The sequence below is a fragment of the Schistosoma haematobium genome, chromosome 4, assembly GCF_000699445.3.
Source record: "Schistosoma haematobium chromosome 4, whole genome shotgun sequence".
NCBI lineage: Eukaryota > Metazoa > Platyhelminthes > Trematoda > Strigeidida > Schistosomatidae > Schistosoma > Schistosoma haematobium.
Genome location: NC_067199.1, coordinates 10,132,265 through 10,157,175, shown reverse-complemented (window position 1 = coordinate 10,157,175; position 24,911 = coordinate 10,132,265). Strand labels below are relative to the sequence as shown.

The 24,911-nt window shown below is 34.8% G+C and overlaps 1 protein-coding gene across 1 annotated transcript in view; it reads left to right on the top strand.

The window, feature by feature from the left end:
* GAD2_2 (Glutamate decarboxylase 2) overlaps positions 1 to 20,344 on the top strand; it is a gene marked incomplete at both ends in the record, with an annotated part of 28,578 nt that extends 8,234 nt beyond the window's left edge. The window contains 8 exons of the mRNA XM_035730088.1: positions 403 to 558; positions 3,484 to 3,636; positions 6,737 to 6,803; positions 8,612 to 8,706; positions 10,921 to 11,076; positions 13,527 to 13,625; positions 14,787 to 14,888; positions 20,087 to 20,344. Of these exons, the coding sequence (XP_035589255.1) occupies positions 403 to 558; positions 3,484 to 3,636; positions 6,737 to 6,803; positions 8,612 to 8,706; positions 10,921 to 11,076; positions 13,527 to 13,625; positions 14,787 to 14,888; positions 20,087 to 20,344 (1,086 nt within the window). The remainder of the gene's footprint in view (positions 1 to 402; positions 559 to 3,483; positions 3,637 to 6,736; positions 6,804 to 8,611; positions 8,707 to 10,920; positions 11,077 to 13,526; positions 13,626 to 14,786; positions 14,889 to 20,086) is intronic.
* Between the last annotated feature and the right edge of the window lie 4,567 nt (positions 20,345 to 24,911).

Below are 24,911 nucleotides of genomic sequence, written 5' to 3'. Positions count from 1 at the left end.
AACTTTGAGAGCTATCCTAGAAACCAAATGTTTCTAGGGATAAACTTGACGTACGGTTTGAGAATTCCTTGGGATGTTGGTTTATTTTGAAGTTCGCTTTCATAGTGACCTTGTAAAAATTTAAGAACAACTGCGAAAACAGGAAAGTACTAGTAAGCTGTTTCATCATAGTTCTTGACTATAATAGCGTACATTTACAACCTTTCGATGAATGAAACTGAATTGTACCTTCAGTTTTCACAGTAACTGCATTATCTTTAGACCACTGAGTTGGAATCCAATAGTCCTGATAAAAACTAGTTATTTAATATGTGTTTACAAATATTCATTATATTTATATTCCATTTCTAACAATACCTATATCCAAACCGTTTTTTGTTTTATACAACTGTACGTGTATAGGTAAGTGCAAGTTTGGCTTGCGCAACAGTAGCTCTGGGTATACGCGATCGAGTGATGAAAACGTACGTAAAAAACACTAGTCAATCTACAAAAATCATAGATGAGAATAAAACTGGATCAATGGTCGATCGTATGGTAGCGTATACATCAGATCAGGTAAGAAAAGATTTCAATTTTTTGACATAAACCTGTGAAATTGTAGGACACCTAGTGTAAACTTTTATTGATCCATTACATTTAAAACAACCATTTCGATGTGGTCTTTTATTTAAAAAGAAATGAACCATAGTATTTATGTAATTCCACACACATAATACATATAACAAAGTAAGTCGATAAGCATACTACTGACAAACTTTAAAAGGAATTCCCCTAATTTCTATTTGAAAGTCAAGACTTACGAAATCAACTTAATAGGAAGTAAGATGGTCACATACCGATAAGAATCATGCGTATTGGGACAGAAGTTGAAAATTTGGAATAGTCTGCTTGAGAAAGTATGAACTACCCAGTTAAATTCTGCATAGAAATTGTGATCAGTACTTGTAAAACGTAGGTGGTATGACACAAACTGGTCACTGTGGTGCAAATGCATTCATTACTTTTCTTACGCTAGACCTTCAGTTACAAATTTATTTCAAAATTTTTATTCTGTGAACTCGTTTCTAAATTTTGAGTCATGTTCTCAATGTTTAGTGTTTTTTACATTCACAGATTGTCTGATGATATGTTGAATATTTTCTGTTCGTCTTGTTGATTTTATCTCTTTATGTTGATGTACTGTGGCAAGTAGGAGTAATATTTATTTACGTTAGGTTCCACATAGTTTGTGCTTGACTAACTGATTGTCTGAGTAGTTATATCCCAAAATTTCCGACACTTGTCCATAAATGTACCTCTCTCTGAGACTGAAACTCTCATAACATATTCACATGAACAACGGACATATGAAAATGTGAAAATTCTTGTCTGCTTTAAAGTAGCTTCTATTAAAATCTATAATCAATATAATACTATTTAAAGCAATTGGTCCCTTTGATAAATTTCGATAATGTAATAAGACTACTTATCAACAAAGTTCAATCTGAGAGTTCGACTAAGCCAAAAGGTATTTTCTCAGGTAAATTACAGAATTATTCTACAAAATATGTGGTTGAGGGAATAAAGTTTACCAACCTTTCATTTTCTTTAACAAAATGTTCTGATTAATTAATCATTGTGTGATCGCTTAAGTTTATCCACCTTACTACTGGCTAATTTAATAGTTTATTTTATTCTACTTAATCTTCATCAGTAGTTTGAGTAATTTCAAATATATTATATGCACATCGGTTGTAATAACCAATAAATGACATCTCACCTTTGCAATAAACGATCTACCCTATTTGTTTGTACTTTTCTTTCGATATTTTATCTTGCCTTTCGTCCTTTGTCAGTGTTTCCTTCTTTCTCCAGTTTTTCATACTTCCTGCATAAGTTACTGTTTAATGATTTGGTTATTTTTTAAATGTAGAACCAAATATCTTATCGGTACTCCTATTCGACAGTTACATACTGTTTGTTAATTTATAATACCATGTTGTGAAGTTTTACTCCTGTTTAATTATTTGAAGAACAAATACTGTATTATACATCCTTTTATTTCTTACCTAATGTTGATATGCCTCACAATTTAATGTTTGTATATTTTGTGTTCATGTTGTTTACTGTGACAGAACGATACTTTCTAATAAATCTCTATTTCCAATTGAGACATTTTATGTATAATTCAATTGTTGATCATATAGATTCTATAATTTGTGAGTACAACGTTTTCATAGACATTTTAGATCAATTTAATAATATCTTTTAACTATTCATTCTTACTTGTAATAGTAAGTATAACTGTTGTCATGTCAATAATAATAATAATAATAATAATAATAATAATAATAATAATAATAATAATAATAATAATAATAATAATAATAATAATAATAATAAGGATAGGGGAATATATAACTCATCTGACACCTGTCAGATTATCTACATGTCTGACTAAGCAAACAACAATTCATTATCATTTTCGTCTACACATCACCTCGTAATGTGGTACAGTAACATGAACTAGCTCACATTTGTCTCAGGCTCTACATTGATCATGATTGACTTAAATTACTCTAAACGTTTGAATAACGAAACAGTCAAAATTATACAAGGATGTATACTTGTATATCTTATTGATAATAAACACCTGTTCCATATAAAAGAAAATCATAATATTTTTCATTCTATAATTCTTCGAAAATTCATTTTTATCAGTATGAGTTTGTGAAGATTGTTAAGTTTTTGATTGAGACCATGAACCGATGAATGTTAGACGACCATTAAAAACCTGGAAACACTGGACGGCCATTTCGTCCTAGTATGGGACTCCTCAATAGTGTAGGTCCACGATCGCGCACACGAAATCCGAACCCATGACCTTCAGTTTCGCGCACGAATGCTCCAGCTGTAGACTACTGAGCCAGCATCCAGCGATGTTGATGTTTAAGTCTAACCAATCCACGAAATCGCGCGACAATCTTCCATCGTATGAGGTAGATACCCGTCTCTATCTGACATGGAACAGTTACACTGGTCACGGCTTCTCACCAGAACTTCGAGAATTACCTCTCGAAGCTAGTCACTAGTGGACATGTGGTGGTCGCGCAATTTCGTGGATTGGTTGGACTTAAACATCAACATCGCTGGATGCTGGCTCAGTAGTCTACAGCTGGAGCATTCGTGCGCGAAACTGAAGGTCATGGGTTCGGATTTCGTGTGCGGGATCGTGATTGCGCACCACTGAGGAGTCCCATACTAGGACGAAACGGCAGTCCAATGTTTTCAGGTTTCCCATGGTGGTCTAACTTTGATCGATTCGTGATCCCATTCAAAAATCTACTTTTTATTTCTATGTAATATATATTTTTCAATGTTCTTGTATAAATTAACTTATCGTAGAACAAAAAATGAACCATTTGACCATTATGTATATAGATTTTATTAAACTCTTTAACTTTTTTTATGAATATATAAATAATATTAATTTTTTATTAGGCACACAGCTCTGTCATTCGGGCATTTCATCTGGCTATGTTGAAATGTCACATGATTCAAACAAGGAAGATGGAGAAAAAATTGATTTTTGATTCAAAGGATTTAAAAGAAGCAATTGAAAACGATATAAACAAAGGTTTTATTCCAGTTATGGTAAGATCAATGAGTGTATAGAAGGTATTTCATATTGTTAAACTAAATCAAGAACTATATTATAAATATTTTTTGAATAATCTGATAAATCTGTTATATTTGATTGAATTCTCTAATATCCAACGATATTTAGGCAAATAAGCTCAAATGTATGAAAAGTAAAAATGGTAATAATGATGTAGTGAGCGAGAATACAATCGGGGACAATCAAATGTATATAAATACAAAATTATAGAATCTCTTAGTAAAAAATATGAGAACCACACAGTAGATACTTTATTTGAAAAATGTTCATCAATTGTCTCAGACTTCATTGTTCCTTCGTTTCCATACCAATTACTCTCTGTTCACGTTCTCTTCTATTCGACCTCGTTAATCTTCTGCTGCCAAACATTTCACTTTAGATTCGTGTTACATACTACTAATATTTGTCGACATATGTAGCACACACCACAATAATAATATACCTGGAAGTTAAGGATAAAACAGTCCATAAGTAGACAGTAAGTTATTTACAAGATAAAATCAAAATGATGCTTACATTTAGTGTCGTAACGATTGAGGTTCTACTTTTAGAATATTTTATTACATAATATGTAATAGTGATATTAAGAATAAAGGAAGAATAAATAAAAAGCTTTGTTACATGCCGAATTCACTGAAATGTAGTTTAAACCAAATAGAGTTGGTCTATATTTCTCATTTCTATTACGAGGTAAATTAAGGGATATTTACTGACTGTTTTCAAATACAAAGGTCAAGTTCTAGCTTTCTAATTGATATGCTTTCTATTAAAAAAATGTCAGAATGTAAACATCTTGTTTATTGATTATTTTGCATGGCTTTTGTGTAGCTAATTCATGACATATCCATCAGATGATATGGAATTGAATAATGAAGGTTATCACTATTCTACAAGATGTAGGTATTTTAGAATGTACTCAATAATACACATAGATGGTCGCTTCTTTGTCTATTCAATATAAAGTAAAATTTCACTTTCTAATGACTGTTTTATCAATTCTTATAATTTCACTTCTCCACTCCAAAAATAGTATCGTAATCATCAACATTTATGAGAATATTTCCTTGCTATATTAATAAAAGTATATGCCTGTTTCTTCGCCTATATTAATACGGACAAATACAGTGGTTACCAAGATTTGCATGATCTAATTTATTACTGGGAGAATCAATTGTCTAAAAGTCATTTTCAAACAAGTAAAAAAGAGTTCAACTCTTATAGATCTCTTGTCCCTTACATAACTGGTACCAAAATATATCATTATCTTGTTTATATAGACATTCTATTAAAATCCTTTTCTGACTATAATCATATAAAATGATCTTCCAAACAATCTTTCCTTTTGATATTGTTTGTTTGAATCTTCCCATTGATGTTTAGGACTGCATTAACAGACTGATCAATTGCAGTACTAAACATCAATGGGAAGATTCAAGCAAATAATACTAAGTGAATTTAAACTTCACCCCGTTGCACAAGCAAGTGGCTATCAGGACTCGGTAGCTAAGTGGATAACTTGATAGCGTTTGAAGCGAACGGTGCTTAGTGCGAGTCCCGGACTGAACATCAACTCTGCGATGCAGGCACATGCAGCTGACTAGTCCAAAATCGGACGAAACATGCATCCTGGATTCCACTATTAGCCACTATTTATCAATCTTTCCTTTTGTAAGTACGCTATTATTATATTTTCGTTAGAATTAGAAATTATAAAACTGATCATCAATATCTTTTTGTGAACTATATACCGTAATCTTGAAATTATATTCTGAATCCTGATTGGTTCACCGTTGTACTTTAGTTGCAACCTTAGTGATAACAATAAAAAATAATACGTACTATATAAATCGTTGAATAGCAATTCAATAGTTTAAATATTGCATTATATGCCAGAAAATCCATATATTCCATAAGTTCATTTCGTTTGGGTTTATGGTTATTCAATGTTGAACTGGTTCAATGATTCTTGAATAATACTCCAATAACTTTTAGGTTGATATTAATTAACAACGTAAATTACTTTTTGAAGTAAGATTCACTAGTTACTATGACCTTGACTTTCTAAGATGAGCGTGAACTTTGATGAACTTAAATGAATCTTTATTACTGTTATGACAAACATCAAGCCTCTAAATATGAGATTCAAGTTAAAATTGGAGATTGCTATTTGAAACTACATCTAAATGAAACTTGAAATAAACTTCGATGCCATTATATCACTTCTGTTAGTAGCCTTAAACCGTTTCTGTCGTTGGTTAAGCTATAACTTTACTACATAAATTGGCAGAAATATATTCCAATTTTACCCGTTCACTAGTTGTTATAACTGAATAAAAACTGATAAGACTCAATGTAATGAACAAGAAAAAGAGGATAGATGAGGATTTATCATGTACTAAAATAAACTAAAACTCTATATGGATACATTGATTTTTATACGTTTGATTTAGAGTGTATAATAGCTACACTTCGAATAAGCTCAAACGGGTAGTACTTAGCACTAAATAACCAGAAACCTAATGTAAGTATACAATTTATGGTATCATAAGATCAAAATCTTATAACCAACAAATAGATTCCCGGATGTAAGATAGTGAATGCTCAATGTTAATAATATCGTGCTGTAATGAACGAAGACTTGATTAGGATAAACTATTATTTTGTCAGGAGGTATGTGTATTTATCATTGGAGGTTACAAAGTATTAGCATAATACATATACATAGATTTTATTCAATTTGCATCTTTCAATGTGTTCTGCCATGTTAATTGTCTTCTTTCCTGTCCCCAAGTGTTCTGCCAACGCCGTGCTTTCGATGCACTGAAACACTTCTCTCTGTTCAATAACTGTTACAACTTCGACATCACGTTTCTCTATATACAACTTACAAATATCCCTGTGAGTGGCGTCCACTACAATACCAGGGCGAAACAGCCGCCTAGTGCTTCTAGGTTTTCATTACTGATCTAAGGCCAGATCGTGAAAATAGAACCAAGTTACTGAGTTGCATTATTACTTATTTGTAATACTAGTCTTGTTTCCCAATAATTACATAATTAATTTTTCTTATCACAGTGTGTAGCAACAATGGGTACAACATCGACATGTGAATTTGAAAATCTTTATGAAATCGGTAACATTTGTAAGTGTGCTCTTTTTATCAGTCAATGAACAACGATGACAATTATAATAATGATTGTTTTTAAGTTTTTTTCCCAGTTATGAAGTAATGTTGTTGTGGATGAGAATGCATGGGTGGGAACGACAAAATGAACTTAAATAAAACATTACAGAGTTATTTGGTAAAATATGAATACCATACGTTCAGTACCTCATTTGCAAAATTTCCATCAATTGCCTCAGACTTCATTGTTCCTTCGTTTCCATACAAATCACTCCCTGTTCACGTTCTCTTCTATTCGATCTTGTTAACCTTCTGCTGCCAAACATTTCACTTTCGATTGGTGATACATACTACTTATATCTGTCGACATGAATAGTACACACCACAATATCAGTTAGAAAAGCATTAGATCAATATTGTGTTAAATCACAAATCAATTACACTTTTGAACATAAGAGCTATTGAGTAGATGGAATGTGGTTAGTAGTAGTAACTAGGACTCGTGTTTCATCCGTTTTGGAACTCTTCAGCTGGATGTACTTGCACTCCAAAGTTGGTGTTCACTCCGGGACTCGAACCAAGTACCTATCGCAATAAGGGCCACATTTCCTCTATTCTGTATAAACTTGTGATATTATGGCTACATCACAGCGATCCGCTAACTAAAACTGGTAAAACGTTTTGTCAAAATATCAATAACGCGATACTCTTAATCATTAACTCACTGATTCAAAAATAATAAGACGTTTAGATGAATTGATCAAACCTAGAACTTAAGGGAGCATCCAATGTTTACTGTTGAAAATTCTCATACAGTGAAATTATACTCAACTCACGATTTACAGAAACTCTTAAAATGACCCAAAGAATTCGCTCTTTTACCAATGAAGATAATATAAACTAAGTTTTTACATGAAAACCCGATAAAGGTTATGGTTTTGGATTAAATATCAATAACCCTTAATTTCCTCCCCAAAGTTCACAGATCATGATCCCTGTTTTTTTAATAATCTTGTGCTTATAACATTTAATTGTTTAATTAACCAAATATTGGTAGATTTCACTTCGTTTTTAATCAATGAAACAGTACTTCACCATTGTTTTTGGATGTCGTGCAAAAATCCATTAACTACTTCCCTAAAACTGATTGGTACTTCCTTGAAAAAAAGTATTTCCATAATAACAATAACAATTATGATAATAATAAAGAATCAATTTATAACTTTGATTTCCTCATGTTTGTATTTCGAGTAGGGGTTGATGCATATTTCATCCATCTTTAGACTCAACAACTGAATTCCCTTGGGTCTCAGTGTTAATATTCATACTGAGACTCAAACCCAACACCTATTATTCCTTACATAAACCTGTTATTTATTCAACTGTAGTGAACAGAACACGGGTGGGGACAATCGAATGTATTTAACACAAAATTACAGGAATTGTTCATAAAATCTAACAATCATAAAGTAATTGCTTAATTTGCAAAATGTCCACCAGTTGTCTCATTATTACTCAGACTTCATTGTTCTTGCATTTTCATACAAATTGCATCCTGTTTCGATTATTTACTGTTCGATTCTCTTGTTTCTCTGCTGTCAGACCTTCTGTTCACGACTAACATCATATACTACTTATGTCAGTATAAGTAGCACACATCACACAGCTACTGAGTTCAACTAGCGTATAACTTGTTCGATGAATATAAATTTTTATTCATATGACTTTGTATTACCATTATAGTTCATATTTTTGTCTGATTATTAATTGTGAATCATTATTATTTATTGTCGTTGAAATATTTTGCTTATTTGTTCGTTTTTCAGGTAAGAAATTCAATATTTGGTTTCATGTCGATGCAGCATATGCGGGAAGTGCATTACTTTGTCCTGAATTTCGTTATCTTGGCAAGGGTATCGAAGTAAGTCCAATGTGTTACATCATGCCTTTTATGGAGATGCTTAATTTTATTCAATATTCTACTAACGAAAGTCATTTTATTTTGTTAATATCACTTACAAAGTAGTTGATATTGTAGTTTCTTTTCTTGTAAATTCCTTTCATATTTACATGAACCTAGTGTAAATGGATTAAGATAATTTCCAAAAGTTTCAAATGCATTTGTAAGGCTGAGGGTGGGGGAAAGTCCCCTCTCCCTCTCAACATCCACTCATGGCCATGGGAAAATAGCTACTCCTATGGAAATCGCACTCACTACCTTCTCGAGGTAAGGGTTTTGTTTACGAAATTGAGAGAAGGAAAAGCAGATGTCCGGTGCCGAAACCAGGTTGATGCGTACGTAGGATTCACCTAGAGGAGTTTGAAAACCCTGGTCCCAAGCCAATAGTGTACATGGGCTCCAATATCCTGCGGGAACAAATGGAGTATAAACTTATTCTTAGTTACCGGCTACCACAAGACCGAACTTGATAACTTCGTCCATCTGCCATATGGATCGGTCACTCAGTTAAAAGCTCGGGAAATGGCTCTCCTAAGAGAACCACCTTCTCAGGCTTGGGGACCCAACCACTTTGCATTATTTTTAGCACCACTAATAATAAATTCACTTACCCGTTCAACGTATTCTTCTTAAAAAATCGATTAACCAGGCAAACTTACGTCTTCTAAAGTTGAAATATGTAACCCATATAATTGTACAAGTGGCATATTAGACTACTATACATCATAGTTGACAAAACCAAATAAATGAATGACTAAGAGATTTGCTTTAATTAGATGGATAGTGGTTAGCAGCGGACTCTAGGATTTCTGTTTAGTTTTATTTAGGACATGTTAGTTGAATGTACCTGGATTTCAGTTATGATGTTCACACCGGCAATCGAAGCAATTCGCAGTGGGTACGGATATACAGATGAAAAATGATCAAACTTCAGTTTCTAATATCAAAATTGGAATAACTATCACCCTTCCTAATAATGAAATAAGAGGTATGTGCCTAAGAATCGAGCAAACTATACAGTGTTTCTGATCTGTGTAAGATAATAATAATATAAGAAGTTGACTAAAATTAGAAATGTAAAAACTATTCAATGGCAGTTTACTGATCTAACGTCTAAGCGTTCTCCATGAGGCCTATAAGTCACTGGATTCAATCTCTGTTGAAGTCATGGATATATATTATGAAGGAGTTTCATGCTAAAATAGAACAACTGTTCAGTACCTTCTAGTTCCTAATAGCTTCCTAATAACTTCAGCCCTTAACATAAATCTCAATTAAAAAATCAATTCAATTACCTATACACACTGCAACTTTTTTTAAATATCACAGAAATATAATAAATTACATATTGTTAAGCCAAATGACAGGTTAATTTCAAAGAGCCCAAACGGAAAAATTCAATGTTAAATCTGTCGAAGCGTCTAAACCACGCAATTGAGATACGCGCGAGATCGACGTTAACAAAACAATGATTTATCTGAAAAAAAGTGGTTCTTTATTGAGTAATATACATATTTTAGCTGCAAACCTCAACTTGTGGAGTACCTGTGGCGCCCTTCACGCCTGTAAGTTTGAAATAGAAAAGGCTTCTTGGAATAATAACATAAAGAATAATTACAACATACGATAGTTCAAATGACAGTTAATAGCTGTGTCTATTCTTGATAACAGTTTATTAACAAGCAAAAACGGAACCAAGAGCAAGCAATATAGGAACCGTTACGTTTAAACAAGGATTAAACAACCATTCAAAATCTTGAATAACTGCTCCAAGGACTGAGGGAAAGTGATTATAATGATAAACTCAATAAATATTATATGTATATGTAATTATTTTAGAATATTACTCTATAAACTTGCGCTACAACATACGCTCAGAAATTGCTGTGAATACAACTGTTTACTGAATATTAATAAGTAGTATAAAGCAATACACAAAAGAGTCTAAGGGAAGTAAATAAGGACAGAGAAGGTAAAATAGACCTTATAATCAATGTTAAGAAATAAATTCCACTCACCGTTTATATTCTAATTAAAAACTTGCTTTGTTCATTGAAAAAATTATTTATAATAAATCCCTTTTCTATATCTTTTCACATACATAATGATGATAATAGTAGTAATGAAATAAAATAATCAGATTGTGTTTATTGTTTTTTCTTCTCTCATCTATAGTTAGCTAACTCAATTAATATCAATGCTCATAAATTATTACTTGTAAACTTTGACTGTTCATTACTTTGGCTAAGTGATCACACTGTTATATCGACTGCATTCCAAGTGGATCCACTTTATTTGCAGCATACTTTTGAAGGAATGCCAGAGTATCGTGTAAATTGATTACTTTAAGGGAGCTTGTTTTTTTTTTACCTTTTACCTGTTTATTCACAGCTCTATTTATTGATTTTTTTGATTTTTTCAGTCGGAACAAGGAAAAAATGCTCTAAAGATAATACAATGTATTCATTAAGTATTTTGTTGATTTCTACTCATTCAGTGACATAAAGTTTCAAGATATTAAAGAAATATTAACATATACAATACATTAATCTCATGAATGGATCAATGTTAGGTCACCATTGAAGACCTGGAAGAACTGGACAGCCATTTCATCTCAGTATGGGACTCAGCAGCGCATCCACGACGCTGCACGCGGGGCTCGAACACAGGACTTCTGTTCTTGCGCGCGAACACTTAACCTCTGGATCACTGAGCAGGCATTCGGTGGTATTAATGTCTAACTTCAATCTGTCCACAATGTTGCGCGACCGTCCACCACTGTCTTCAGAGAGTGACCGCCTCACAACAGACACGGTTGAACTCAACTGGTCACGGCTTCTCACTAGAACTCCAAGAAATTCATCTTGATGCGCATCTATGAGGAGTCCCATAATATGACGAAACAGCCGCCCAGTACTTCAAGGTTTTCAATGGTCGTCTAACATTTATCCATTAATGATATCAATCTAAACTCAACAATCTCCACAATCCTATACTGATATACAATATATATTGTGAAATCATCAAAATACCAGTAGTGCGTAACTGTACCACTCTTGAAATAATTAAATTCAAACAGCCATTATTAATTCCGACTAGAACTTCACAAATTATTTTCAAAATCAGTTACTAGTGAGTAAACGATATTGTATCAAATTGAGAATAGATTATGGTTGCGAAAGTAAAATCATTGATGTTATAACTTGTGACCTGTGTTCCCTGTAACATAGTAGTTTAAAAATTCAACTTGCTCACGAATAAGCACAGAGGCTGTGGCTTTGACTCATAGTGGAGTTTTAGGTACACAAATACTATGTTGAGGAACCTCACACAGATGAAAGGTCAAGATTAATTGTATAAGATACATACAATTTCTCTGTTTACCTTGGCCTATATTAAGGTCACTTCGCTCTTGATTTTATTTGTGTCCCTTTCACCAAACATTGTGATTTACACTCTCTTCCAAGACATTCTTTTCTTATTCTGAATGATACGTTAATCTTTCTTATTTTACATAATATCCCGATTAATAATTATTCTTAATGCTGTTATTATTATTATCACAACAACTACAATACGACGATTTCTGCTTCGTATTAAATATGTTTTCTCAACGTTAACAGTGACGTTAGTAATTTAAACTATGTAGTACTTATTCTACATGAAATTTGACCTATTTAACTTATAACCTGGATTAATTCAACTTTAACGGTTTAGTGTAATTGCAACACAAAATTATAATTTTCGATTTGTAACTGTAGTGCCTGAATGAAGAAGTTATCGAAAACGATGGTTTTCTGCAATACTCTTTGTGTATGAATACATATGTAAAGGTTAGATAAAATCACCTAAGGATCTATATCAGTCTGTCACATACAAAAACTATACAGTTATAATTTTAGTAAAATGTCTATTAGGTTTCATTGTGACCTCCGAAGAATCTCGGCTTTCAACATGAGGCGTCATAATTCTTCCTTCAACTCCCAGGGCAGAGTTCAAATGATTTAATTTATTTAATGTGGTTAGTGTTTTTTTAACAAGGATGATTTCTACAGGATAGGGTTGCCAATCCCATGCCTAACCTTCCTCCTTTGTGTGAGTTTGGGACCAGCAGTAATTCTAGAATAGTTAGTGGATTGCCAGAGCAAGGACAGCATCCCTACAATTGAAGAACATATGGAACTCAAAACAACTACCAATCAATATTAAAGTCACAATCTTTAATACGAATGTCAAGACGGTTCTTCTGTATGGGGCTGAAACTTGGAGAACTACTACAACTATCATCAAAAATGTACAAGTATTTGTAATCAATTGTCTACATCAGATACAGAATGTCTATTTGTTGGATACCATCAGCAACAACCTACTGTGGAAGAGAGCAAACCAATGTCCAGATGAAGAGGAAATTAGGAAAAGACGATGGAGGTGAATAGGAGCCAGATTGAAGAAATCACCAAACTACATCACAAGACAAGCGCTAACTTGCAGTCCTGAAGGGAAAAGGGAAAAAGGAAGACCAAAAAAACACTGCGTCGAGAATTCGAAGCAGACACGGAAAGGATGAATAGCAACTGGATAGGATTGTTGAGGACAGAGTTAGATGGAGAATGATGGTTGACGGCCTGTGTTCCCTCACGAGGATTAACAGGCATAAGTAAGTAAGTAAGTTATTAGATTTCGTATGCATATGGGCCCTTATAAAAAAATATAAATGGTTAACAATTTTATGATCAATATATCAATATAATATATATTTCTTTTAATTTTTTGTTTTCTAGAATTGGAGTATATCACTTGGTAGACGATTTCGAGCTTTAAAACTTTGGTTTGTTTTACGATTATATGGACTTAAAAATATTCGTCATTTACTTCGATTAGTAAGTTACCAAAATGTTAAACAAATTTTTATCAATATCAGAAGGGGTATTGTGGATATTATAGTAACTTCAATGGTTGAGATCATGAGTCAGTTGAAGCTAGAGGTATATCTTGAAGTTCTAGTGAGAAGCAGTGACCAGTGGAGTTCAACCAGGTCTGTTATGAGATAGTAACTCACTGATGACAACGGTGGATGATCTCAACCATTGAAATTTTTTATGAACTAAGTATTAGTAATTTACCGTAAAATTAAAAGAACCCTAACTAGATTTTCTTTTTTGAATGATGATTTTCAACAAGTAAACTGGCATTTAAATGATAAACTATCGAATGTCATAAACTGTTTATTTGAATCTTCCCATTGAGGTTTAGGAGTGCAATCGATCAGTCTCTTATTGGCATACGTGTATGGATTGCCTCGATATTGTCTTAAATCACAAGCATTACAATCGAAGATAGATGGTGGCTGGTAGTGGGATATAGCATGCGCTTTTCGTCCTATTTGGGACTCGTACTGAGTTCTAGCCCTGAGGAGGACATCAACCTTGGGGTGCAGGTACATCCAGTTGACGTGTCCTGGATTCCACTGTTAACCACTACCCATCTTTGCTTATATCAAAAGTCCTATTTCAATATTTTCATTTTATTCTCGTATGGTTTAAATTATATTATATTCTCAATAAAAAATTAAAGATTTTACATTAGATCTTATGGGAAATTCATTGAGACAGCATTATTAAGAAGTGAAGTATATTGTTTTTACGTTATATTGAAATTTAATTGTATGATTTTACGGTAGGAAATATTGAATATTGGTCAATCAGTAAAATGTTGCATCTTCTATTTACCTGAATTACAATAGACGGTAATTTAGTGACATATTGATTAATATCAGAAAGGGGTTATGTGGAGAATGTAATAATTTGATCGTTGAGTTTATGAGTCGATTAAAGCTAGACCACTATGAAAAACCTGGAAGCACTGGACTGCCGTTTCGTCCTAATATGGTACTCCTTAGAAGTGCCCATCTACACTGATTAATATTCTCATTTATAATGAGAGAGAAGGGATTTCATTGTTACTTTTATAACGGCCACATATTCTGTATATAATGAATACCTTCAACTTCCTTATATATAAAGTATATTTCTTTGTTTCAGCATTTTGATTTAGCTAAAAAGTTTGAACAACTATTGACAACGGATGGTCGTTTTGAAATTGTCAACGATGTACAATTCGGTCTGGTGTGTTTTCGACTAAAGGTAAATATAAAGACAGAAAAATATCTTTTCTTCATTACGCTTAAAAAGTTAACATTTAACAATAGATCTACTGTTGATTATTACACAAAATCGCGAAATCTACATATAGACCTATTTCAGCTGTCACAATTATCACAGCAGTGATGACAAAAATCTAGTGCAATTAACTTCCTCCCCGTTGTTGACAAAGCTATTATATAGAATATGATTTTTAAGTGTGATATCCAGTGATGTATCAGCCCCATTGAGGTTGGTTAAGCCTCTTTAGATGAAACCTATTGTCTTTTTTGGTGGAAAACGTCTCTTAAGTTACATATACCCGTCAAGTGCACGTTGTTTTAGGAGGAAATCATAGATTTCCCAGGGTCTTGGCTCTTGGACGTCGTACCAGAGACAATTATAGGTTAAATGAATACCGGTAACACTGGTTTTCACTTATGAATCCCGTGGCATATACATCGGTATACTCGCCCCTGGGAAGGGTTTGTGGTCAACTTTCTCTTCAGTCATATTTGCAATCCCTTTCTGGAGCTTGTGTGTTACATGCACACCGCTGGTACATAGGCTTTTAGTTGTGTACTTCACAGCACACACATACGTATATGCACTTTTAAGGGAGGGTTGATGGTCACCAATTCGTTCACTTGCATTTACTGTCCCTCTCTTCTCTAACCTTGTTTACGGACCTGTTTCTTTTTGTTGGGTCTACTTTATTGACATAGAGTAGATTGTCTATTTTTAGCTCTTTTCGGCCAAGCCCAACGCGTACACTTTGTATTTACCTACATACATCAGCTACACAAGCCGAGACCTGTGAAGTTCATATATATACACAAAGGGCCTCCCTAAACAATTTTTCGACACGTCGAAGTGTGGTCTCCGAGATATCCAGTTACGGAGTGTGGAGTAGTGAAATAGTCCGATCGCCTCCAATTAACCAAGTTAACTTATGAGGTTATTCCCACTATCCAGCAGCTGCACGAGGAGGCGTTAGGTCAAATTTTGATGTCCTACAATCCAACATGTTTAATTAAAAGTATTTGTAGATGATTATAACGGTAGAAAGATTTTTTAAATGATGAATATACGTTTATCTCATTACAGTTCCATCTACCAGTGATTATAGTGCAGGCGGTGGTTCGGTAACTAAAACATTCGATTTTCAATAGGTCACATATTTGAACTTTGTCCCACCAAATTTAATTTGAGTAGTTGGATAATATCACTAGCCTTCATAGTAAAGAAGAACATTGAGTCAAAGTCAAGTATACCAACTTACATTTGACTGCCAAGTTATATGAAGGAAATTATAAGTTGTAAATAAGTGGCAAGAATTTGTAACTGTCATGACTGTAGGCGATTTTCGTTATGAACTGAAATCTACCTTAACGCTAACAAAAACTAGAAAACACAAGACACCCATGACAATTAGTTGTTGAGCTCAAGATCCTTAGGTCTCACTGTAAGTGGTTAACTCTCGGATTACTAATTTAGTAATCAACTCTTTGCATGTTCAGTCTCAGATAACTCATGATGTAGTTTAGCCGCCATTTGGTGCCATCAAAGATGAGTATTTCATTTCTGAATAGTACCCACAAATTAGACGAATCTCTCAAACAATATATAATATTTACTAACGTTATTTATCCTTTTAGTTTAACATCACGGGCTAATATAAGTTATACAACTACTGAAAACCAGTAGGAGTTAGACAGCTGCTCCCTAATGATGTATAGCCACTATTCTGTCAGGGGTCGAACCCAGGACCTTCAGTCCTCTCAGTAAACGTACTTACTTACGCCTGTTACTCCTCGTGAAGGAGCATAGGCCGCTCACCAGCATTCGCCACCCAACCCTGTCCTGAGCAATCCTTTCCAGCTCCTTCCGGTTCTTATTCATCCTTTTCATATCTGCTTCTATTATCCGACGTAATGTGTTCTTAAGCCTTCCTCTTTTCCGCTTCCCTTCAGGATTCCAAGTTAGGGCTTGCCTCGTGATGCAGTTTGACGATTTGCGTAATGTATGTCCTATCCATTTCCATCGTCTTTTCCTAATTTCTTCTTCAGCTGGAAGCTGATTTGTTCTCTCCCAGAGAAGGCTATTGCTGATGGTATCCGGCCAATGGATGTTGAGTATCTTGCGAAGACAGCTATTTATAAATACTTGTACTTTCCTGATGGTGGTTGTATTAGTTCTCCAAGTTTCAGCTCCATACAGTAGAACTGTCTTGACGTTCGTATTGAAGATTCTCACTTTGATATTGGTTGAAAGTTGTTTTGAGTTCCATATTTTCTTCAATTGTAGGAATGCGACCCTTGCTTTGCCGATCCTCACCTTTACGTCTGCATCTGAGCCTCCTTGTTCATCGATGATGCTTCCCAGGTATGTGGAGGATTCTACATCTTCCAGAGTTTCGCCATCAAGTGTGATTGAATTGGTGTTCTCCGTGTTGTATTTGAGGACCCTGGTTTTCCTTTTGTGTATACTGAGGCCTACTGATGCAGAGACTGCTGCTACATTGGCTGTCTTCATCTGCATCTGTTCGTGTGTACGCGATAGGAGGGCTAGGTCATCTGAGAAGTCCAAATCGTCTAATTGATTCTGAGCTGTCCATTGTATTCCGTGTTTTCTTTCAGATGTCGAGGTCTTCATAATCCAGTCGACCACCAGAAGAAAGAGGAAGGGAGAGAGTAGGCATCCTTGTCTGACTCCGGTCCTTATTTGGAATGCATCTGTCAGCTGTCCTCCATGCACTACTTTGCACTGTAGTCCGTCGTATGAGTTCCGGATAATATTGACAATCTTCTCAGGAACTCCGTAGTGTCGAAGAAGTTTCCATAATGTCCTCCTATCTACACTGTCGAATGCCTTTTCATAATCAATGAAGTTGATGTATAATGATGAGTTCCACTCAACTGATTGTTCGACGATGATCCGTAGTGTTGCAATTTGGTTTGTGCACGATCGATCCTTACGGAATCCAGCTTGTTGATCTCGAAGTTGGACGTCTGCTGCATCGTTCGTCCGGTTCAGCAACACTCTGTTGAAGACCTTCCCTGGTATTGACAGTAGTGTAATGCCTCTGTAGTTCTCACATTTGCTCAAATCTCCTTTCTTTGGAATCTTGACGAGGTGTCCTTTTTTCCAGTCCATCGGCACTTGTTCCTCCTCCCAAATCTTTTTGAATAGAAGTTAAAGCATGTTTGTAGTTACTTCGATGTCTGACTTCAGTGCTTCAGCTGGTATGTTGTCGGGTCCCGCTGCTTTCCCGTTCTTGATTTGTCTGATGGCCATTCTGATTTCTTCATTCGTTGGTGGGTTGACGTCTATGGGAAGATCTGTGTGTTCTGCTTCGATGTCCGGTGGATTCATTGGAGCCGGCCTATTCAGGAGTTCCTCGAAGTATTCTACCCATCTGTTTCGCTGTTGTTGAATTTCAGTAATTGGCTTGCCTTCTCTGTCTTTGACCGGTCTCTCTGGTTTACTGTATTTCCCTGCTAGTTTCTTCGTTGTATCGTGAAGCTGTTTCATATTTCCTTCTCTAGCAGCTTTTTCTGCCGTCGTTGCTAGTTCTTCCACGTATTTCTTCTTGTCGGCTCCAATGCTCCTCTTCACTTGCTTGTTTGCTTCAATGTATTCAGCTTGTGTTTGGACTTTCTCTGCTCGTGTTCGGCTGTTGTTAACTGCTGCCTTCTTGTTCTTCCTTTCTTTGATCTTGTCCAGTGTTTCTATAGAGATCCATTCCTTATGATGGTGTTTCTTTAGGCCCAGAACCTCTTGACACTTTGAAGTTAATGCTTCTTTGATGCCTTTCCAGTTGTCCTTCATAGTAGTTTCTTCTTCCTTCAGTAGATCCTGTAAGGCTTGGAACCTGTTGTTGAGAGCTATGTTGAATTCACTGAGTTTGTCAGTATCTCGAAGGAAGACTGTATTGAACCTTTGTAGTGCTGTTTGTCCACTTGTCCAGTTTTTCTTTAGCTTCAGTTTTAAATTGGCCGCAACTAGGTGGTGATCTGAAGCTATATCAGCTCCTCTCCTGGTTCTCACATCTTCCATTGTCCTTCGGAATTTTTTATTGATGCAGATATGATCTATCTGGTTCTCTGTAGTGTGGTCCGGTGAGATCCATGTAGATTAATGTATACGTTTGTGTGAAAATATTGTGCTGCCTATGACCAACTTGTTGAATGCACATAGATTTGCAAATCTTTCTCCATTTTCGTTTCTTTCCCCCAGTCCATGTCGCCCCATGATATCTTCATATTCAGTGTTGTCTATCCCGACTTTGGCATTTAGATCTCCCATCAGAATGGTGAGGTCCTTTCTTGAGCATTTCTCTATGATTGACTGCAGCCGCTCGTAGAATTGATCTTTAATGTCGTCGTTTCTATCATTGGTGGGTGCATAACATTGGATAATATTCATTAAGATCCCCTCCTTCTTTGTTTTGAATGATGCTATGATGATTCTGGATCCGTGAGATTCCCATCCTACAAGTGCATTTCGTGCTACTTTGAACAGCATTAGAGCAACTCCCTGGGTGTGTGGAGCATTTTCCTCTTCGTGACCGGAGTATAGCAGCATCTCTCCCGTAGCTAGCCTTTTCTGTCCAGCTTGGGTCCAATGGGTTTCGCTGATTCCCAGTACTGCCAAGTTGTATCTCCTCATTTCCGTTGCTATTTGACTGGTCTTCCTGGTCTCCTACATTGTTCGGACGTTCCATGTACCTATAAAAAATTTTGCTCTGGTTGTTAGAAGGGGCATCGGCCTCGTGGCTTCCGAAGGAACTCGGCTTTCACCATGAAGCGTCATAATTCTTCTAAATGAAGACCTTCTAACTCCCAGGGCAGAGTTAAAATGGTTTGAATTATTTTTTCTTGTAAGAGTTTTTTAGCTAGTTAGTTTTCTACGGGATGGGGACGCTAACCCCATGCCCAACCCTCCTCCTTTACCCGGGCTTGGGACCGGCAGTAACTCTAGAAGAGCTACAGGCGCCTTTCAGTAAACACTTAACCTTAAAACCTTCTGAATCAGTGTTTAATAGATTATATTTCGATATTCAATCAGTTTATGGTGTTGATTCGTCATGCTGAACCCAAAAGACTGAATAATTTTCACAAACCTATATTTATATCCTGGTAAATTGTTAGTATTATTTAATATTTAATATTTTTGTTATGCACTCTGTATTTAAACAGAATAATAATGAATTAACAAAGAAATTGCATGAAAATTTATTAAATAAAGGTGAAGTATATCTTGTTTTAAGTTCATATCATGAGAACGCAGGTCAAGAACTTGGTCAAATGAATACAACTATATCATATCAAACAACAACAACGACTGTATTTCTTCGATTTGTTTCAATACACGGTACAACAATGAAAGATATTGATTATGCTTATCAGAAAATTGCTTCATGTGCTACAGAAATTCTTGATCAATTCAATGAATGAAATGCTTAATTGGTGAATAGATAGATTAATTGGTTGATCAACCGATCAATCAACCAATCGCTTGATCGGTCTGTTGATTGATTGATCTAATGATCAACTGACTAATTAATTGAGCAATCGATAATATATTATTTATGTGTTCAAGATACTTGTATTTATTTTGTTTATTAAAGTCGGGTTATGGTTTTGTGTACTTAATTGAGAAATAGTTTTCATTATGGATGATGAATATCAGCTACAAATTTAATAAAAAATCAGAGGAACCCATGACTTTCAATGTTTACAGAGTAGTAATATAATACTTTCTGATCATTAAGTTATAAAACATTCGTTCACATTTCTAACTTCAGTTGATTTACGATATTGTGAGACAATTATAGGATGTTATTACTAACATGGCTTAACTCCATCTGTTACGAATTATCGCCTGAAACTTTGGAAATTCATCGTATAGACTCATAAATCAGTGTTTTATGGAAATAGGATATCAAGAAATGTTCCATACAAAAATAAATGAACTGTAGTGTGAAGAAACGCAAAAGGTGAGATAACAAGATTAAAGCAGTAATGAATATGATCTATATATAAGCATAAACAATATAAATTTGTCTATTTTAGGTTATAGAGAAATAGAGAAATAATGGATACCATCAGTAATATAGTCGATAGTTCCCACTCTAAACCACTTCTCGGAATGTCTCAATTCACTAAACTGCAAAACTCCTTAAAATCTTATCTAAGGAGCCTTAATAAGCTAACAAATGCTGACCCAGTATGACTGACATTCATTCAGAAGCTGTATTTCTACTTTACCCAACTAGCCTGAACGGGTAATAGCCAGTATGGAATCCTTTGAAATAACATACGTAAAATAAACCCAATTCAGTGAATCTTGAGTAGTAAGTCGGCAACAACATTGGTGAACCATAAAAGTACATCCACAATTCTGTATTCAGACCTTAGATAATAATTAAACATAGAATATCACCAGATAACCCCAGCTCAGAAAACCTGTCTCGTAATTATAGGGTGAAATTTACAACATTTCTTGAGAGGACTAATGTAACGACTGTAACAAAATTGACCCAAACTAATATAATCCACTTTAGCTATATATCAATAGATGTAATTTTTTTTGCATCAGTACTCATATAACTGTCCAGATTTAAGGGCATGTTTATTTCTAAAAGGAAAATTAATGAATCAAGTCACAAACTCATATCAGTCTTGCAAAAGTACTTAATACTTCAATAGGACAAAATGTATGTTATGTTTACAAACTATGATAGTTAACTGATTAGTATGGAATTAACTGACAATATATCACGAGAATACTCGAAAAGAAACAGTCTTTTTCCCGGTAATAGAATAGCACTATCCTATAATTTAGTCAATGCTTTTTCTAGAATGTAAGAGACGGTAAAAGTAGAAATAAAATGAAAAGCGAACAATCTAGATTGAAACAATCAAAACAGGTTTTCGGTTTTTCTTTATATGTTTTTTTATATGGAGTCTCCAAAATATCACAAAACTTCACCTACATATTTCCATCTAACAGACAACTCTGTAACACAACACTGTTTAACGAGTCAAAATCAGTCTAGATGTAAAAAAAACAACGATTGTTGATTTTCATTACATGTGAAGATGTTTTGTTATTAATACAACCACTATTCCAACTGAACCTAGTCTACAACTCGCCAGTCAGCCCTTCAAAGATTTCATATAGTCTACATAGTCAATATTTCTACGAAAATGTTAGTCGGCTTATAACTTGATAGTTTCCAAATGTAGAAAATGAGCCATTTTTGAAAATGGGTTCAGGAATTTTTTGCCACTGTAAGCTGATCTCTAGCATCCACCACTTCTGTGTAGGTTCTGGATATCCACTTTTCCTTTGCATTTTTGACACAAACACTCCAGTTAAGCGAAATAAGTGAATAGTACCTTCGTAAATGAAACCATAAACGCAGTCTTATGTGCAGACACTTCACTGATATACCTTTATATTCAAGGATCGATTTAAAAATATAAAAACAGTTGGTGTATGAAGAAATCAGTTGGCTTTTGTCAACTTAGATCACTCGCAGCACATGTGAGATGTCCATCTACCAAACAAAGGATGAGCTTACTGTGCAGTAATTTGCTTTGTTCCACTCTATGGGTATGAAACACAGACACTAAGAACAAAAGATATTCTCAGGTTACTAGCAATCAATTATAGGTGTAATTAAAGCTTTGCTTGCGTATGTTAGGACTACCGACTGAGCAATATTAAGGTTAGAGAGGAAGTATCAGGCAGAGATGACAAATCGGTTGGTTGGGTAGTGGTTCTTCATCAAATGACGTGGTTGATGACATACTCCCATCTCATTTCCTAAAGCCAAATCCGCGAAGTCAGACTTACGTTCAGGAGGGAAAAGTGATAAATCAAGTCAGTCAAAAGTCAACCAACTTAGAAACATGCACTAAATTGGCCATCGCATTTACAGGAAATCAGATATCCAATATTAATGGGTTAATTTTCTAAAGGACAGATGTATATATATATATATATATATATATATATATATATATATATATATATTGTCTTTCATCCATAAGAAGCACAATACAAACAGTAAAACTGCTATGTTCGCGATATTACGATATCACCTTGGACTGGAAAATGTATCGAAAGTCAGCAACGAAATAACCGGACGAAGCTCCAGCCCTGCTAAAGAGAGGGAGAATATCATATTCAATCGTGAAATATACGATTCTAAAAGCAGTGTGAAAGAACCAATAACAAGCATGCAACTCATTGGTTTATACGCAATATAAAAATGTCCTTGAAGAGTGTCACAAAATGGAGTACTAAAAGAGGAAACGAATCAATGACGTTTAAGGTCCTTCCAGGTGGGAAACACACACTGGAGTAATAATGAGCGCTTTTGGTGTGGAAATAAGAAATTCAAATGTCTACACAGAAAATATGTTACCGAATGATTTCTAGAGATCTAGCATACCCAATACCTCTCCTTTTTAAGAGTGTATATTCCTGGGATTTACCCACATCCTGACCATTTATCACCATCGTTGATGTGACCACAATTTGAAACGTAGGTTGACTTGTTTTTAGACATCTTCCTTGACCGGAACCGGGAGTAGGTTGAATGTAACCATCAGAACTTCGTCGATAAGTATTCTAGGGCTAACTGTATCCGTAGCCGATTCGGGTGTCGAGTCCACTTTTCTCTTCTCACCTTTACTTCATAAATGACCTGATCTCGTCTTCCAAACACACGTGTTTCCGCCTAAGGATCATGGTTTGGTTTGTAGTCTCGAACAAACACTGGATACTCACCTTTCTACGTTGGTGGTCCCTGGAACTATATCTGTAGTTGTGTGATTCTCAGTACCATCAGGTTGTGGATCGTCATCAGTTTTCTTCTTACGAGGATCTCTGCTAGGGACCTATGCTCTGGAAATGTTTTGATTGGTGTCGTTAGAAAAGAAAATAAGAAGTTTACCAAGTGATCTCTGGGGATCTAACATCTTCAACAATAACAGGATCAATTTTTAATAATTTTCCAAATAAAAGTCGTGTAAAGTCTGTACATTTTAAAAGTAAAAGAAGTACGTTAATTTGATCACTTTGTGATGAACTTCTCAGAACTAGGAAAATACTGATAGGATGGGCGATTCTAGACATATCACAGGTATATTAGAAAAGCTAAGTAGCTCACATACTGTCCCAAGGTTAAAACGCAGATATGCACTATAAACGTGGCACGCTATTGAAGGAGTTTGATTCTGTTTCTAATCAAGTTCACAGACCACATGGTGGTACATTATCTAGAGAGGACAAATGTATAACTATCATGATTCATGGTTAAACGTAGTGTAGGGACGAGCCAATCAGAAACTAGCGAACCGCTTCCGACCTTTGTGCGAAATTTAAAAAGGCCAGTTTTCATCCTTCGTCGCATAAGATGCGTAATAGAGGTATCTTTTTTAGTGCTGAGAACCTTGTTGAAATTTTTTAAAGATTATATAGTAAATTTAACATTGCTAAACATATCAGTTGTTCTTTTTTCTGTATATACATTTTACGCAACACGTAAATCAATCAGTTCTCGCCTCAATTTGCTGGAAAATAATTCATTTTACCAATACCTTACTGAATAATAGCTGATTTGATGAAGTGTTTACGCATAAATTACTCATATCGATGTAGTCACAACGCTGGTTCTTTCATAATTCCGTAGCTTAATCTCGGTGAGAAATGAAAAACTATCTTCATAGTAAATCAGAAGGTTAAACAACATTCTTGTCACCCACCATTTTCAGTTCATCTCAGGTTCGAAAAATAGTCAAAACGCTTCGCCCTATCATCATTCTTTAGAAATTTCCAAGATAAGTATAAAACCCTGTAAATTGTCTTATAACTTGATTGGACAATTATTAAGTTTTGTCATGTTTCCAAAAGCTCCTAATATCTAGGATTTCCGTGTATCCTAGCCTAAACTCCTGATGGGAGATATACCACATTTAAAGAGACTATCTCCTACTGATTAGTCAGTCT